The 16,257-nt window shown below is 53.1% G+C and overlaps 3 protein-coding genes across 3 annotated transcripts; 1 reads left to right on the top strand and 2 right to left on the bottom strand.

The window, feature by feature from the left end:
- Positions 1 to 25: 25 nt before the first annotated feature.
- B0T23DRAFT_342983 (UDP-Glycosyltransferase/glycogen phosphorylase) lies at positions 26 to 4,864 on the bottom strand. The gene is made up of 3 exons (XM_062835913.1): positions 3,486 to 4,864; positions 2,393 to 3,418; positions 26 to 2,334 (listed from the first exon to the last, which is right to left on the bottom strand). The coding sequence occupies exons 1-3, from the start codon at positions 4,364 to 4,366 to the stop codon at positions 102 to 104; spliced, it is 4,140 nt and encodes a 1,379-aa protein (XP_062691192.1). The 5' UTR covers positions 4,367 to 4,864; the 3' UTR covers positions 26 to 101.
- Positions 4,865 to 5,112: 248 nt separating this feature from the next.
- On the bottom strand, positions 5,113 to 7,210 carry B0T23DRAFT_422199 (Alg9-like mannosyltransferase family-domain-containing protein). The gene is made up of 3 exons (XM_062839791.1): positions 7,089 to 7,210; positions 6,569 to 7,018; positions 5,113 to 6,512 (listed from the first exon to the last, which is right to left on the bottom strand). The coding sequence occupies exons 1-3, from the start codon at positions 7,108 to 7,110 to the stop codon at positions 5,254 to 5,256; spliced, it is 1,731 nt and encodes a 576-aa protein (XP_062691191.1). The 5' UTR covers positions 7,111 to 7,210; the 3' UTR covers positions 5,113 to 5,253.
- Positions 7,211 to 7,567: 357 nt separating this feature from the next.
- On the top strand, positions 7,568 to 9,329 carry B0T23DRAFT_342979 (F-actin capping protein beta subunit). The gene is made up of 3 exons (XM_062835912.1): positions 7,568 to 7,799; positions 8,015 to 8,457; positions 8,577 to 9,329. Exons 1-3 carry the CDS (start codon positions 7,768 to 7,770, stop codon positions 8,969 to 8,971), a joined length of 870 nt encoding a protein of 289 aa, XP_062691190.1. The 5' UTR covers positions 7,568 to 7,767; the 3' UTR covers positions 8,972 to 9,329.
- The last annotated feature ends 6,928 nt before the right edge of the window (positions 9,330 to 16,257 follow it).

Here is a 16,257-nt window from a genome sequence, read left to right as displayed (position 1 = left end):
CACGTTGCACGAAATGTACCTTTTTCAATAATAAATGGATGCAAATATCTAACATCATGTTGGTGAGTAAAGGCCATCTATCCATCATCCCTTATTGCCCCCTACCTACTATCTCCCTGGCCACTGATCCTCATACTTTCCTCAAGCGCCCTTCTAAACTCTTCCTCCTCATCGTAATCCCTATCTTCCATTTGGATGGGTCCATGGTGCTCATCAGCTTCAGGATCACCTTCCAGCTCTTGTCCCCGACTTTCGCTTTGAACCTGCGCTGCTTGATATTGCCGCGGTACGTGACCTTGTTCCTGCGTCTGCGCTTGGGTCTGTCTCTGAACCTGCCCCTGGCCACCCCCACTTCCACCTCCACCTCCACCTCCACCTCCACTCCCCTCACCTCCTCCAAGGCCCCTTTGACTTCCCCCGCCTCTGAAGCGCTCCTCGGCCAAACTCTGCCTCTTCACCCACTCCAACACAATCGCCTCTTCCTGCTTCTCCCTCTCTTCCTGCTCCCTCCGCTCTCTATCCATGCGCTCACTCTCCTCGAGCGCTTTCCTCATCTCTGCCTCCTCCTCCTCGGGACCCCCACCTGCCTCTCCGTTGTTGGGAATGCTCGGCGTGGCGATTGAAGTGAACCCACTTGACTGATAGGCCGGCGGTGGAGGCGGTACATCCCCAAATGTGTAGGTAGATTTGGATGCCTCGATCGCCTTCAGCAGCTCCTTCTCCTCCTCGGCGCTCATTGTCGATTGCTGATTCATCTGGGCGCGAATGCTTTGCTGAACAGCCTCTTCGATGAGGGCTTGGTACTCCTCGTCTGAAATGCCGGTAAAGTACTCATCGATCATGGCTTGCGCAAGCGACGATTTCTCAGGTGGGGGTTGATGGTGTTGGTACTCGGCCGAATATGCAGGGGGTTGTGCCGCTGGTGATGCCACATCTGCCGAAGAGGGAGGAGGAGGACCAGTTGCTGATTGTGGCCAGCCGCCAGGAGGCGATTTGAGGTCTGAATACCTAGCTGGTACGGTTCCATTATGCTGAGGCGGCTGCTGAGCTTGCGAAGCCATTTGGTGTTGCATCTGAGCAAGACTGAGTCTGATGGCAGCCTCAACCCGAGCGTCTTCCTGGGGATCACCATTGGAAGTCTGCTGGATCGAAGCTTGAATGGCCCTTTCCAGCTCGGCATCATTGCTCGCCCCGACAACAGCAGCCACTCCGCTTCGAGCCTGTCCCTGACCCGAGCTGCCACCCGCTCCTCCGGCTGGCGTGCCCGGTGAGACGACTCCTTTTCCTTTCCCTTGAACACCTCCTTTAGCCACATCTTCCCACCTCTTCTCCTGCCACCTTGCCACTACATCTTTCACCTCCTCTCTCGTCGCATGCTCCATCTCTTCTCTGCCCTGCTGCGCCCTGGCTGCCATAATATGGTTCATCCAACCGCCGCCGCTAAACAGTTTTCTGACTTCGGCATTGAGTCCTTGCATGGTATAGGCAGGAATCGACCATATGGCAGCACCAGGCTTCAGAAAAACCCCACCAATCCCCTTGGCAAATCCCTTCAACAATCCCTTGGCACCTTCCTTCTCTGCACCCCTCATGGGTTGAGTCACTAGGCCAGAGAGTCCATCGTACATGCCAAAGCCAAACTCCCTCGTTGCAACTCTCACCCCCGAAGCAAAGTCGGTTACCTTTTCGTGAGGCCTGACAGTATCATCGTTGTACAAACGAGGAGCGTTCCGGAAGCCGCGCGCGAGTCCGAGGCACACGTTCATGGGCATCTTCATACCCGTGTCGACCAAGCGGCCAACGCTACTGGTAGCGTCACGAGCCGACTTATAACTAAACGCCTCTGGGTTCAGCTGAGGACTCGCGGCCCCAGACAGGTTTGCGGTACCACCGGGCGTTGATGGACCCCCACCTCCACTTGTGGAACGCTGGTTGAATGAGCCCTTGAAAGAGTCATTTCTGCTATGCGTACCTGGAGGTACGGACTTTCCCTTGCCCTTGACATCAGATGACGACCGGGATGCTCCTTCTGCGGTATCTCCCGCTGTGGGAGGAAAGTAAGAGGACCCTGGTTGGCTTTCGGGGCTGAGGGCGCCGTGCGCCTGGGGAGATGAAGCCCCATGAGCTCCGTCTGCTGGTGTTTCGGATCCTAGAGCCTGACCATTACCACCCGAAAGGTTTCTCGCCCTTTTCATCTCCTTGGCCTTGAAGATCCCCCTGGGGAAGTCGGCAACCGACATGGCCATTGTCCCAAGGTCCTCCACCAGAGCCGCTGTAACAGCTGTAATAGGATCCCATGGCTGACCATCGGTGATGTGCTCCTTTGCTCGGAACCTGATTTTGTTAGTAATCATGCCAAGTCAATCTTCAGTATCGGTCGATATGCACTCACAGCTTCAGATCCGAGTACTGCAACAACCCTTCCCTGACCAACACCTCGGCAGCAAATGCACTCAACCTGACCTTTGTCCTCCTAACTCTCCACGTGGCAACTCTGCTGGGCGATAAGCTGCACCGCAGAGCATCGACGTCCAAGAACTGATGAAAGGTCTTGCCACCTTCATCAGCTCCCTTCTCCTCTTTGATCTTGTTTCCGAGCTCTTTCGCCCTTGCCAGTGTCTCTGGCTTGAGCGCCTCTTGGATCGCTGCTGCCAGGTTCTCCGCTGTCAGTTCCTTGTTCGGAATTGGCTTGGGGCCAGCACCAGCCTTGGCAATCATGGCTCCCCAGAAGGGTTGGTCGCCAAAGAAGGGAACTACGACGGTAGGCTTTCCGGCCTTGATGCCTGCCGCGCTGGTGCCTGCTCCTCCATGATGAACCACGGCCGAGACGCGGTTGAATAGCCAATCATGTGGACAGTTGCCGAGCATGAAGTACTGATCCGGACGAGGGGCCCAGTCCGCCTGCGTGATGTCTTCGGTGAGGCCGATGCCACCCCATCCCTTTGAAATGAGAGCTCGAACACCCGACTTGGCTACGGCACGGAGGATGAGACGGGTTAAGGCGTCGGGGTCATCAACGACGATGGAACCAAAGCCGATGTATACCGGTGGCGGACCAGCGGCAAGGAAAGCGGCAAGATCGGGCTCGGGGGTGTAATTAGTCGCCAGATCGAGAAAGTAGAAACCTGCTACGCTGATCTCCTGAGCCCAGTCGTTGGGCTTTGGGATCAGAGCAGGAGACCAACAGTAGGTTGTCGGTATGCGTAGACGGGTGAGCAGTCCTGGCGCCCATAGTAGGGAAAGAGGTTCGAGGTCGAGCACCTTCTCTCTGAAGCGGTTGATGACGTCTCCTAAACCCTGCCAGGTCATCATCTCTACCAGGGCATAAGAGATGTAGTTGGTGATGTTGACATCAGCGTTGGAGGCCTCGATGTTGGCTAGCGGATGGGCGAAGGCCCTTGTTGGTGACCATGGCATCCTGTCATCTTGTTAGCCATGCGTTCATAGAATCACAACCAAAAGATGTATGTTAAAAAAAAACCCACGTAAACATCATGTGCAACGGAATCCCCAACTTCTCCGCGCAGTGAATATGCGCAAAACTCGGCGGATTCGCAATAATCGCATCCGCCACAAACGGCTTCCCCCCCGTTCCCGATGATGATGATGATGATGATACCGTCCATCCATCCTGCCCCACCGGTACCCCCTCTGCATTTTTGTCTCCCTTCTTCCACTCCCTCGGCGGCGGGCCCGTCCCATCGCCCGCTTCAAAACAACTCCTCCAACACCCCATCAACACCTCCATAACTCCCTTTCTCCGCTTCGTCACCTCTCCCGTCTTGATGGCGTCAAACCCCGGCATCAACCCAGGGTGTTTGACCATAAACGCCATCAACTCCGCCGGATCCCCACCGATACTAAAAAACTCGAGGCCGCTTTCCTCCACGAATTTCTGAAAGACAGGGTGCGTAGCCACTCGCACCCGATGTCCATATGTCTGCTTCAAAGTTTGGCCCAAAGCCACGAAGGGTTGGACGTCCCCTCGGGATCCGACAATTTGGATGACTACATTCAATTTAGGCGGGGGTGTCTGGCCCGGATGGCCGCCTAGGCTGGTGGGGATGTAGGGAGGAGGAAGTGGACCGCCGGTGGTGGTACTGGTGATGGGTGAAGGGGGATGGCCGGAGAGTTGGTTGCGCAGGGCGGGAGCGAGCAGTTGAGAGAGGCGGTGGTTCTTTTCGGAGATGGAGATGTTGATGCGGCCGTCGGAGGTGAGGGCTGCACCGGCTTGGAAACCGGCGCGCGAGAGGGAGATGTGGTCCAAATCTAGGGAGTCGCCGTAGGCGGGAGGAGGGGGGTAGTCGGAGGGGGAGAGGGGGGAGAGCGGGGAGGAGGGTTGTGGGCGGCTTGGTGGTTGGGTCATGATGGTGATGAGGAGAACGATTGTTGGATTATCACGGGCGGCGTTTTGTGGTGTGGGTTGGTGAGTTGATGTTGAGGTATAGAGGTCGTAAAGTTTGATGAGAAAGAGGGGAAGGGTCCAGAAGTGAGTGCTGGTAGGTGGTTGAAAAGTACTAGTCGAGGTGATTAGAAGTGAGTAGTATCCTCTGAATTGGCAAGTTGGTGAAAGAGAGTGGCTGAATCTCAATTGTCCGAATCGGCAGTGTCGATGAATAAGGTAGGTACTGGTGGTACACTGGGTAAATGATGAAGGTCGAGGATAGGTAAGTGCGTCACTCTTCTGCGGCCTTGTGGTACAAGCCAAACGCAAGAAGAGGGGTCGTCGCCTCGTCGATCTTTGTAGTCGTGAAGGAGGGATTCAACTCTGGTTGTACGAGCCAGAATGAAGGCACGTGGAATGGGTAAACGACAGGAGGTATTGATCCGACTGGATATTGCCCGACTAATGGTGTTCGGGGTTGTCGTAGGTATGTTCGGGGATTGATTGGATTTACAGCCGAGTTGGTGAGGAGGCACTGAGGATGGTGCCCAATTGGGCGACTGCGATTTAGAGCGGGTTTGGGGCTTGGACAGGGGCGCTTAATGGGTTCCAGCCGCCTGTAATTGGGCCGCCCCAGTTTTGATGACGACAAAGGGAACCGTTGTGGCGGAGTTTCCATGCGCTTTAGGGGGGGGTCAACAGTTGTGGAAGCCCAGGGACAAGCTACCTAGGTACGTGCATAACACCTTCCACTTTGTTACGACTGGGGCTTAGTCTAGAGGTATGCGCGTATTGGTATACGCGTATTCTACAAGTACACTATCACTCCTGTTTTGTGAACAACACACCTGCTACATACTACAGTAGACCTACACATCGACCGTTTCCCTGGCCCTCCTGGCATCCTTGACCCTCCTCAAGATGTATATCCGTGGGACCATCCTCGGGCCAGCCCATTTTCCTCCTGTGATTGCCTTTACGCGGTTCTTCCATCGCTCAACGGAAACACCTTTCCCGACCACGGGAACATCTTCTGGCACCTTGTCCTCCTCCGCGTGGCCATTCAGGGACACCTCAATCCCACCATATCCCTTGACCACACCAACCGTCTCCCAGTCATCCCCTCTAACCTTCTTAACGTGCTCAGCCAAAACATAATCGAACCGCTTCCAAAATGCCTCTTGCGCAAGCACAGACTCGTTCTCAGTCTTGTCCAGCGCAAGCACCACGCTGTTTCCGGGACTCTTCCTGACAATCTTGCCCTTGCTAGGAACAGCCGACGCATACCCCGTAGCCGTCCCAAACAGCGTGACGCCCGTCATGCAAGACAGGACATCGGCATGAACAGGCACAACAGCCGAGGATGAACTAGACGCAGCAACCTCCGCCTGGACCGTGTCTCGCAAGTATGCGAGCGCTTCGCCGCCGGGGTAGTTGAGCGATGAAATCAGCAACATGCCCGTGCTAGCCACAAAGGATACCGCAATCGACCCAAGCAGAACTCCCCACGTCAAAACAGCGACCGTCTTCCCCGCCTTGATGCTCCTCCTAGCAATCCAATCCGCCCCCAAGGCCGCAGCTCCAGTAAGCGAAGGCACCACGTAAAAGATGAACCTGGCTTCCTTGTGCGGCTGCAGCGAGTAGATCGCCACAAACAACAGACTCGGCACCAGCAGTCCCTTCACCGCTGGTCTCACAGCCGGCTGCTTCCACGCCACGGGAATCATCAAACCCCAGGTAAGCGGATTGACCAGCAGTCTCGGGATGGCCGAGACAAAGTAGTACCACCACGGAGAGGTGCCCCACTCGCTCGAGTTGCCTTGCACGGCGTTGAAGTAGAAGCCCCACAGTTCGGGCCAGAGCGGTTTCTGCCAAAAGTAAGAATCCAGGGGCACCGTCATGATAAGGGAGACGATGACGGCGACGATAAAGTGCGGGATTATGCGCTCCAGAGAGGTGGAGGGGACGACAAAGAGGAGGTGGAAGATGGTGGTGAAGAGGAGAAGCGCGACTTCGGAGCGGAAGATGACGCCAGCCATGACGAGGAGCGAGATGGCGGAGCGGTGGCGGCGGTGGATGAGCTCCGGGGACTGCGGGTTCGGGAGGAGGAGAGCGGCGGCGGTAGTTGCTGATAGTGTTAGATTCCGTTATCCATGAGGATGAGTATGAGGCAATTTCACTCACTCAGACCGAAAGCAAACATATTCGGCAAGGTCCTCGACGCGTAGAATATGACATGGAACTGACTGGCCTGCAAAAGTAAATACCACCTGGCTGCCGAGCGTCCGTAGGCACGTCTGAAGTTCCGCGCAAACAAAAGAATAGCAGCCGCGTTGGCGAGGCCTAGCATGCCCCTCACAATGGTTTGGGCATGGTCAAAGCCGACAAGGTTGACGATGGGCTGTCCGAGTCCGGCCAAGACCACAGGGCCAACAAAGGTTCGGGGTACGGCACCAGGAAAGGTGAAATGGTCATATGTTTGAGATAGTCGGTGATGGGCATTCTGAAGTGGCGTGCCGTACACAAGGACATCGTGAGTGGCTTGGATGTTGAAAGACTCCTCAACCTTGGTGTATGGGGCGATAACGAGGTGAAGGAGGATGAGGGTTGGGATGAGGAGGTAGAGCCCCCAATCTGGCTGGATGGTAAGTCGCAATGCGCATGTGAGTGTGAGAGTGTGTGCGAAAAAGGACAGAAATCATACCCAATACAGATTTTAGCTTCATGGTGTCCGGTACGGTGCTTCACCTCATGTTGGAAAGGTGACGATGAGATGAAGAGATTCGAAATAAGGCTGTTAGTTGTTGACAGTTTGCAAAGGGGTCGTCGGTCAGGTAAAGATGAGCTGGCTGACTGTTGACTTTACAAGAAATGTCAATGAGGAGGTTTCATCACCTGATGATAGTGGCAAGGGACGTACATCATGACTTGCTTCGTGTAACTCAAAAGAATCTCAAGACACCTACGATAGCCTACCATCATTGATCCGGTCTTTTAGGTTAGATATTTCTATTCCTTCGCGGGTTATGCCTCTCATCGTCAAAGTTGATGCTTCTTGGCAAAGAATATCTCGTACAGAAACATCACCAGATGGAAACAAACAGTGCGATTGGCCGTGCATGAGCCCCTGAAACAGCGACAACGGGAACCCCACCAGTGCAGTGGAGGTTTCATACCTAGCAACCCGACCCTGGAACATCCCCGCCAACTCAACAGCTAGGAACCACCTAACATTAGCACCTGTCTCCATTCAGGTTGCCCTGGCCTGCCTGTCTACCCATCCGTCGCCGCGCCGCCATTTCGACCTTCACCGAGTAAACAAAAACAAACAAACAAACAAGAGTATCTCACTCCTATCGACCCTTAGAGGAATATCCGTCAAGATGGCGACCGCAGACCCCTTTGATTCCGCCCTGTAAGTCTACTAAGTCGCAGAGTCCGCCTACCCACCACCCCTCCTTGCGCCCTAGCCAGACCTACACCGACCGCCAACTACATCATCACCACCACCACCACCACCACCACCACCACCACCAACAAGAGCAACAACATCATCATCACCAAGCGCAGCATAGCGCGAATAACCAGAGGCGAACCAGATCATATAAGCTAACACCCCTTACCCAAAAGCGACCTCCTCCGCCGCCTCAACCCCAAACACACGGCCGAGCACCTCAACAACCTCATCACCCTCGCCCCCGACCTGACCGAAGACCTGCTCTCCTCCGTCGACCAGCCCCTGACCGTCAAGCGCTGCAAGCAAACCGGCCGCGACTACCTGCTATGCGACTACAACCGCGACGGCGACAGCTACCGCTCGCCATGGAGCAACCAGTTCGATCCCCCGCTCGAGGGCGGCAACCAGGGCGGGAGCGGTGGAGATGGCGAGGGTGATGGAGGAGAAGGTGGTGCGGCGGGATCGATCATGCCTGGCGAGAGGGTGAGGAAGATGGAGATCAAGGCCAACGAGGCGTTTGATGTGTACAGGGAGCTGTATTATGAGGGGGGTGTGAGTTCGGTGTATTTCTGGAATTTGGATGATGGGTTTGCGGGGGTGGTGTTGTTGAAGAAGTGTGAGTTGTTCCTCTGTTGTCTGTTTATTTTGGATTGGATTGCTAGGGATCGTTGCTGGCCGGTCTACATGCACTCACTACACGGACACTATCATGCTAACTCCTCTGCCGTTGAACAGCCTCCCCAACCAACCCCTCCTCCTCGGGCGTGTGGGACTCCATCCACGTCTTCGAAGCCTCGGAGCGCGGCCGCACCTCCAACTACCGCCTTACCTCGACCGTCATCCTCTCGCTGGCCACCAAGGGCAACGCCCTCGGCGAGGTCGATCTCTCGGGCAACATGACACGCCAGGTCGAGCAGGACCTGCCCGTCGAGAACGACGAGAGCCACATTGCCAACATTGGCCGCCTGGTCGAGGACATGGAGCTCAAGATGCGCAACCTGCTGCAGGAGGTCTACTTTGGCAAGGCCAAGGATGTCGTGGGCGATCTGAGGAGTGTCGGCTCCCTCAGCGAGGGACAGAGGGATCGCGATGCGCAGATGGAGATTATTGGGAGTATGAGGAAAGCGTAAGCATGCGCAAGGGCTACTGTGGTGGCAAAGAGGGGAAATGGTTAGTTGGCAAAGACAAAGCGAAGCGAAATCGGCTATTGCTGTGTGATTAGCAGGCGTATTTGAAACGGTATTTTCGCGAGGAAGAGAGAGAGAGAAGAAGAGGGCGGGAGGACATGTGTTCTCTGCTTGGTATACTACAACATCTCTCTCTCTCTAAACAAATTCTAGTTAATAATTCATCACACACACACAAAGTTGTCTGAAATATGGTCTCAGTCTCACCGACGACGGGACTAGACCTGATCAGTTTAACTAACCTCCGGGACCGAGTGTATTCCTCAACAGATCAGAGACAAGATATCCGAAAATTACCCCGAGTAATGCAAACTTTCTCAACGCCATGTCTCCCAAAAACGGGATTTCGCATATCGATTACCTTCCGATCCTGCCGACCCCGACCTCCTCCCACCAAGACATTTCTTTTTTTTTTTTTTTTAGAGATTTGCTCCCTACCGGTCAAATTACCGACTTTATGGAATTTGGTGGTGAGACTTGGTGTAACCAGTGCAGTGCAGTTCAGTGCAGTTCAGGTCAGTCCAGTCACTTATGTTTAGAAAGCATTTTATGGAAAAAGTTTCAAGGGTCGTCACGTATACGGAACTTTTCCGCGATAAGTACCTCTAGATAGGTATCGTTCGTTCACCGCTAGAGCGCCCTCGGCGGACTGAAGATAAGGCTCTCTTTTTCGTATCTGCGTACCTTTACCTGCCTGTGTACCACACCACCCAAGCAAGACCAAGACCAAGACCGACACCGACCAAGACTGACGGCGAATGCGGCTCGAGGGCGGCTCGAAGACGGCTTGAGGACACGGCATGTAACTCGGGAGGGGAAGCTAGAGATCGGGGAATTCGGGGAATTAGTGTAGTGGTAGTGTACAAGTCGGAGAGTAGGTGGGTGGGTGAGTGTCCACAGGATCGCGATGCACTACTTACCTACCATATGTTCGGTCGGTCTGCTTTGCCGGGGTGTACTCAAGATATGTAGTCTGATTAGTAAGGTCTTTCTTGATAGCCTTTTGGTTTTTATTAAGATGATGGTAGGTAAAATGGAAGGAAGCACAAGACAACTTGGAAGACAAGACAGGGGTGACGTGACGGGTACCTCTACGTACGATCTTGTGGACTAAATACATACCTACCTTTACACTTCTCGACACAATTTCCATGGACATGAAGTCTGTGCCATCCTTCAAAGGCCCGGAGCTACACTACTGAGATATCTCCGCCATTGTCACATGCATCGATCTAGAGTAGTGTACCCCGAAATCACAAAAGAGATGAATATCCTCCCCGAAGTCCCCCCTGCCTTTCATCCACTGACAAGGGTTCTTCGGATCGAAGAGAAACAGAAAGAGAAAATATCGTAGCCTGGGGTACGAGAGCCGATCCGGTATCCGTAGAGGTAGTGTACACTACACTACACTACGATCTACAAAACCCCATACATAATATCCCCCTAAATCTACGTTTTCTTCATCCGATATGGAGTATATAATGGATACGTGGAGTTACCTACTTATGGGTTCAATCGATTGCAAAAGAAAGCGAGGCTGTCAAAGATCTTCATCGCTAAAGAAACGCATGGCCATTCATACACTTTCTAATGTACAAGAATCCATACTGTCGTCATAGCTGAATAAAAAGAAAAAAAAACCCTCTTTTTACTAGGTATGTGGAAGAATCCATGTGAAAGGTGCCCACCGAGCCGCCGAGCCACGCGAGCCTACCTATGTATGTAGTGTATGTACCTACTTACACTAGCTGGTGAGGTAGGTAAGTGAGGCTTAAAATGAAGATCGACGTATGCTTTGACTTTTGTTCCCCGAAGTACCGGGACCCTTGAATTTGGATTTGCGGCCGGCCGGCCGGCCGGCTCCTCCACTTGCCGATGGCGGTGGGCGGTGGCGGCGGGCGGTGAGGATTTTTACCATGGTAGATTTGATCTCAGCGATGGAGATGAAAGATGGAGATGGCGATGCTTTGAGGCTGGTTGTCTATCTATGTATCTATCTATCTATCTATCTATCATTCGGCTCGCGAGGCTGACAGCAGGTGCTAGGCAGGCAAGTAGACCGTTTGGTTGGCTGCTTAGTTGGTTGGTCGGTTGGTAGGTCGGTGGGATCGATCGACGACGATCAGGATATTTAGTGTACCATGGCACGCTGAAATCCAGTTCAGTCCAACAAAGCTGAAGTTTGGAAATTTGGATCTTGGGTAGGCAGGCAGGTAGGTACCGAACCAGCTTGAGCTCAGCAACCTAACTTTCGGTGAGAGACCTCGCCTTGAAATCCTGAATGTCCAAAGAGCATGGTTTTAATGAAGTGATACCACCTGCCCCGGGCCATACCTACTCTTCAACCCGAAATCAATTGTAATTAGAAGCCAAGGAAAAGTAAAGCAAAAGCCCCCTGGCGATAAGAAAGAGGAAGCATGCTGCATGGTATGGAGGACTTGAGGCGTATGTATATACCGTAGATCCCCATCCATAACTCAGCGTCCAGGACCCGAACACATGGGTCAAACTTATGCAAGTAACCTAGCCACGAGCAACATTTTTTTTTTGTGGGGGGGGGAACGCCTGTGACAGGATGGGATACAGGATAGGGGGGGAACGTCGCGTGGTCGATGGTCTGATATGTACCTGTACGTAGGCTCAACCAGGGGTGCCACGTTTTCCTGTTTTTTTCTCGTATCCTTTCTTGCGCTGTCGTGCACTTTCAGTAACCCCCCTCTCTTCTCCCACACGACTCCGGTCGACTGACTAGTCTATCCTTGGGTTGTTCAGATGTGATGCTACGCCATTGAATGATAATGGGGTAAAGAAGATTGATAATCGTCAGGTACGAGGACGGGACTGATCAGATCGACATGGAGTGCATATCAAGATCTCAACCAGCGGACATATGTCCGAGAACATCTCCTACCCTGGGTAGGTTTGCTCGTATATTCACTCCTGCGGTGTAGTTACTAATGTACTGACTTCGCTACCAAGAAGTGATTCTACAGTAGCTTGATTTCCTCCAGTCACAACCCTCAACTCAGTCTGGGAAGGATGACAAATTGGGACAGCAAGATCATACCACTCTGGCATAGACACTGCCAATTTTGGAAGCATCGTGATGGGGATGAATGTTTATTCGAGCCCACACGTCCCTTGAAGCGTTACATCATCCCGTATATGGGCCGTATACGGGCCGTTGTACAATCGATCTAGACTGGACCGTCGTCACATTCATATGCCGAGCGGTATGCAGGTGGCATCAAAAAATAGCAGCAAATCCGAGTGCTTATTATCGAAGCGGAGCTCAGTCCGGTTCAGACAGTCGGCGCTGGGTCCGGTGTGTGTGAGAGGGACATATGCAATAGCTTTGTTCTTAAGAACATGGGGGTGGAAAGGGAGAAAGAAAAGAAAGGAAAAAGAGAGATGAGGCTCACGAATGACCCGATCCGGATCGGGCATCGTTAAACTGAACAGTCCCTTTGGTATCAGTCACCGCTTATTCAGCAGATACATACCTCTATTGTCGTGTGTTGTGTCGGCGCTGACACCCTGGTAGGACCCTGAGTAAAGCAGCGTGTAGTGTTGCAAAAGGAAGGGAAACGAGTGAGGTATGGGTTCTCCAATGAAAAACATCGGAGCTACCGCCGTTGGATTGACCCCCAGATATCGCCATCGGGGCTTGATTGGCTTGATGCCATCTTGTTTCTCCCTCTTGAGGCAAGCCTCGTCAAAGATTTGACTCCTTTGGGAAGTGCTTGCTGGACTTGCTAGGGTTGAATGGGAGGTGGAGCGAAGTGGGCTGTCCCCTTGAACTTTTTTTTTTTTTTTTTTTTTTTTTTTTTTTTTTTTTTTTAAGGATTCGGGAGTATTCAATGTGGGCAGTAGGTACGTAGTGTTCTCTGGTTAGACTTTGTGACCGGCGTTAAGACCGGCGGGGCGGGGAAACTTGGGAGACCTCAAAAGAGACAAGTCTGGACCCCCCCCACCGACTAACACTTTTTTCCCGATGACCCTTTGGGCCCAAGATCCAGCAAGCCAACGGAAACTATGCTCGCGCACGTGCACTAGCGAGGCTAGATAGAGGAAAAATGATGAGAATAAAATTATCTGACCGTGGGAGAAGAGTGAAATGAGTGGGTATGACAAAACTTTAGGTCAGCTCAAGCCGCCCTTCGGCAATTGAATCGGCTGTGTACACCACCATGTGTGCTCACGATGATCCACGTACGATGTCGGCGTCGTCGTGCTGGTCTGTCAGTGCTTTGTAACGCAGCTGCCCTGGTCCGACTTGGGCGCCTTGACCGAAGCCCCCCCCGCCATGCGCCCTGCCTTGCCTTTCAGCAGCTGAATGAAAGGTACATGCCTCCTTGTAGAGTCGTATCGGCAAATAGTGAGGCACTAGCCTTGAGGGCAAGCGAGTCCATGTGAGACGACGCGAGTAAAGGAACAAAACGGTCGAGATGCCTGGTCGGGCATCAAATGGGCTATGTATGCAGTAGGGAAATTGAGCTGTGTGTGTAGTATAGTGTAGTTGTTGAAACTGGAGAGAGGAGGAAGGAGGATTGAGATTGAGACACGGGTTGGGAGCAAACGACATCCGTTGGTCAGCCGTTGCAAAGCGTCCCCCCGGTCCCCTCTCCGCAACCGCACCCATTTCGGGATCTCACGTCGGCGATCGCCCTTGGAGGCTGGGCCACCGCACGCGGCTGGACTTGGCTTGGCCCAATGCTGCGGTACCCGCCATGCCATCGGTTGGCTCGACCTTCGCTCTCGTTCTCGTCTCTGGTTGTTGTTGTTTTTCATGTCCGATTTGGTCCAGCCTGGAAGCCGTCTCGTCTCGTCTCGTTTCGTCTCGTCCAAGGAGTCCTTGTAGGGATGAGCAAGATGTGATTCGCAGGAACCAGTGTTTATGCGCCCGGTTTCCTAATCGCGTCAAGTTCCGTTTCGGTTTCGTCCTTTTGAACCCCCCGACCCCCGACCCCCGAACCCCCGACTGTTAACCTGGCCATCTGACAGCGCACATGGAAAGGGAAGATGCATGCACACGCAGAGCGGAATTGACGGGTTTCCACTCCGGACTGGCCGGGAGCCATTCAATTTTCTGGAAGGTTTTGAAGAAGGCTTCTGGAAGTCTGCGTGGTGGGCGGTGATTGGGTGTGCCGAGGGGATGGGGAACGCGAGGAACGTTTGGAATGGAAGGGTGACAGCGAGTGAGTGGGTGTGTGTGAAAGGATCATGGTGGCGAATTTGTGATGGTTTTTTTTGCTTAGTTACCCCTGAAAGCAACGGCAGCACCGAACAATTGGCACCGGGAGCGGGCTGGCGGGAGGGGAGCGACTTCGCGGCTCGGCTGCTGGAGGAGGAGGAGGAGGAGGAGAAGGAATGGAAGGTTGCTGCGAAGTACATGGTGTAGGGGGAAAAACGAAGGAAGAAAAAAAAAAAAAAAAGAAAAGAAAAGAAAAGTCACTGCAACTTTGGCGCCACCGTTGATCGAACCCCTGAATATCCATCCGCATCCGCACCGCACTCCACAGTCTCTGAGCTGTTCAACCCAGCAAAAAAAAAACAAAAAAAAAAAACGTGTTGACCGATGACGGCATCGACACCGACTACAAAACTCGAGACATGATTACACTAGCTCAGTCCTTGACATTTTAGCCTTTTCCCGTCCCGTTTCACATCTTTGTTTTGGAGTGGTAGATCATGATGACTGGAAGAGAACTCATTGCTCCCGTTTGAGAGTCAGGAAAAGGGGAACATGACCGAGGGATGGATGGATGGATGGATGGACGGATGTTGAGACTACATATCATGAAGACTGCTATCCACCATGCGACCATGTTGCAGACGTAGCTGCATATCGCAGCTGTAGGTTAAATGAGATGTTTGATAAATCTGCGAAGGACGGCGCGCAACAAGTTCGCTGCAGCCCACTAACCATTCAGTGACTTGAATTCCTCCTCCTTTTCATGTGTGTCTCTCATATCAATGTCTCAGCAGCAACTGAGAGGATTCCATTCGCGTTGATCTCCTTCTCGGCATCAGGTCACGCACGATTCACCCTCTTGTCCGACGTGGGCGCCGGGTGTGCAGAATCTGGCTTAGCACAACCCTACTATCCGAGGCTCTGTCGGTCTTGGTACCGCTCGCTTCCCTGGCCTTGTCTTACGCCATCTCCATTCGCTGTGCTGCCGTGGTGCTGAGATTTTAATGCCATTTTGCAATATTGTGGCTGCATCGTTTCTCATCAAAAAATCCCAAATATCATGATGCCAAGACCTTCTCATGGCTCATCCCGTCATGCTTTCGTCTTTTGTGCTTTCATCCCTTCCAGGTCCGTCTCTGTCTCTGTCCGTGCCTCGATGTTCCACACCCGTTGGTGTTCCTTTTCCTTTGGTTCTTCTTGGCATCAAGATAGTCACCACCCTTGCAGCCTGTCGGAAACATTTGAGTGGAGGAGTGAGGACCGGACGGCACCAGAGCTATCTGAACACTACTACCTCTACACTAGCTGGACCGTCCACTGGTACATACTGCTGAACTGAGCTACTACGGCCTAGTGGATAAAGTAGGAAAACGCGTGCCGGGTCAGGTCGCTGACGATCTCGGGCTGGCAGTCGAGCATGGCCCGGACGAAGCTTCGCTTGTACTGGTTCGTGCTCGGTACCTGACAAGGGGTTTTCTACCTCTAGCATAGGTACACAACTTTCATGGCTCGCAACCGCAGGTACCCTAAATACGTACGCAGGCGGGACTCGGGACGGGAGCTGCAGAGCGAGGTACCTGGAAAGGTACCTTTTTGGTTGTTGACTGCCGGATAATTTGGCCCAACTTCACTTTTTCCTCTCTCTCCCCCCCTCCACACGGCACCCACGTCGTCCACACCCACGTCGTCGTCCACCCACGTCCATGTCCCACGGGCTCCAGTCCAGTTCCCTATTTTAATTGGAGTCCCTCTACCCTTAACCTTTTTTTGTGCTCACCTACCTTACCATCAGGGACCAGCTCTCTTTGCTTTTTTGGGCTTCCATATCTGTCTCCATTTTCCCACCTCCAGTTCTCGTCTATTTATCTGACCTGGTGATTCATTTTTCATCTTACAAGCGGATATCTGACCCATCCTCCCCTCCACCCGAAAACCAAAGAGACCCCGTCGCCCAACCGAGAGCCGCACTATTTTACTCTACAGTATCTACATACTCCAGCACTTCCAGCTCGCTCCTCTCCCAGGTTCTCCCAAC

The sequence above is a fragment of the Neurospora hispaniola genome, assembly GCF_033458365.1.
Source record: "Neurospora hispaniola strain FGSC 10403 chromosome Unknown B0T23scaffold_6, whole genome shotgun sequence".
In the NCBI taxonomy this organism is placed as follows: Eukaryota; Fungi; Ascomycota; class Sordariomycetes; order Sordariales; family Sordariaceae; genus Neurospora; species Neurospora hispaniola.
The sequence above is the reverse complement of the archived record's forward strand: the minus strand, read 5'-3'. Positions and strand labels throughout refer to the sequence as shown.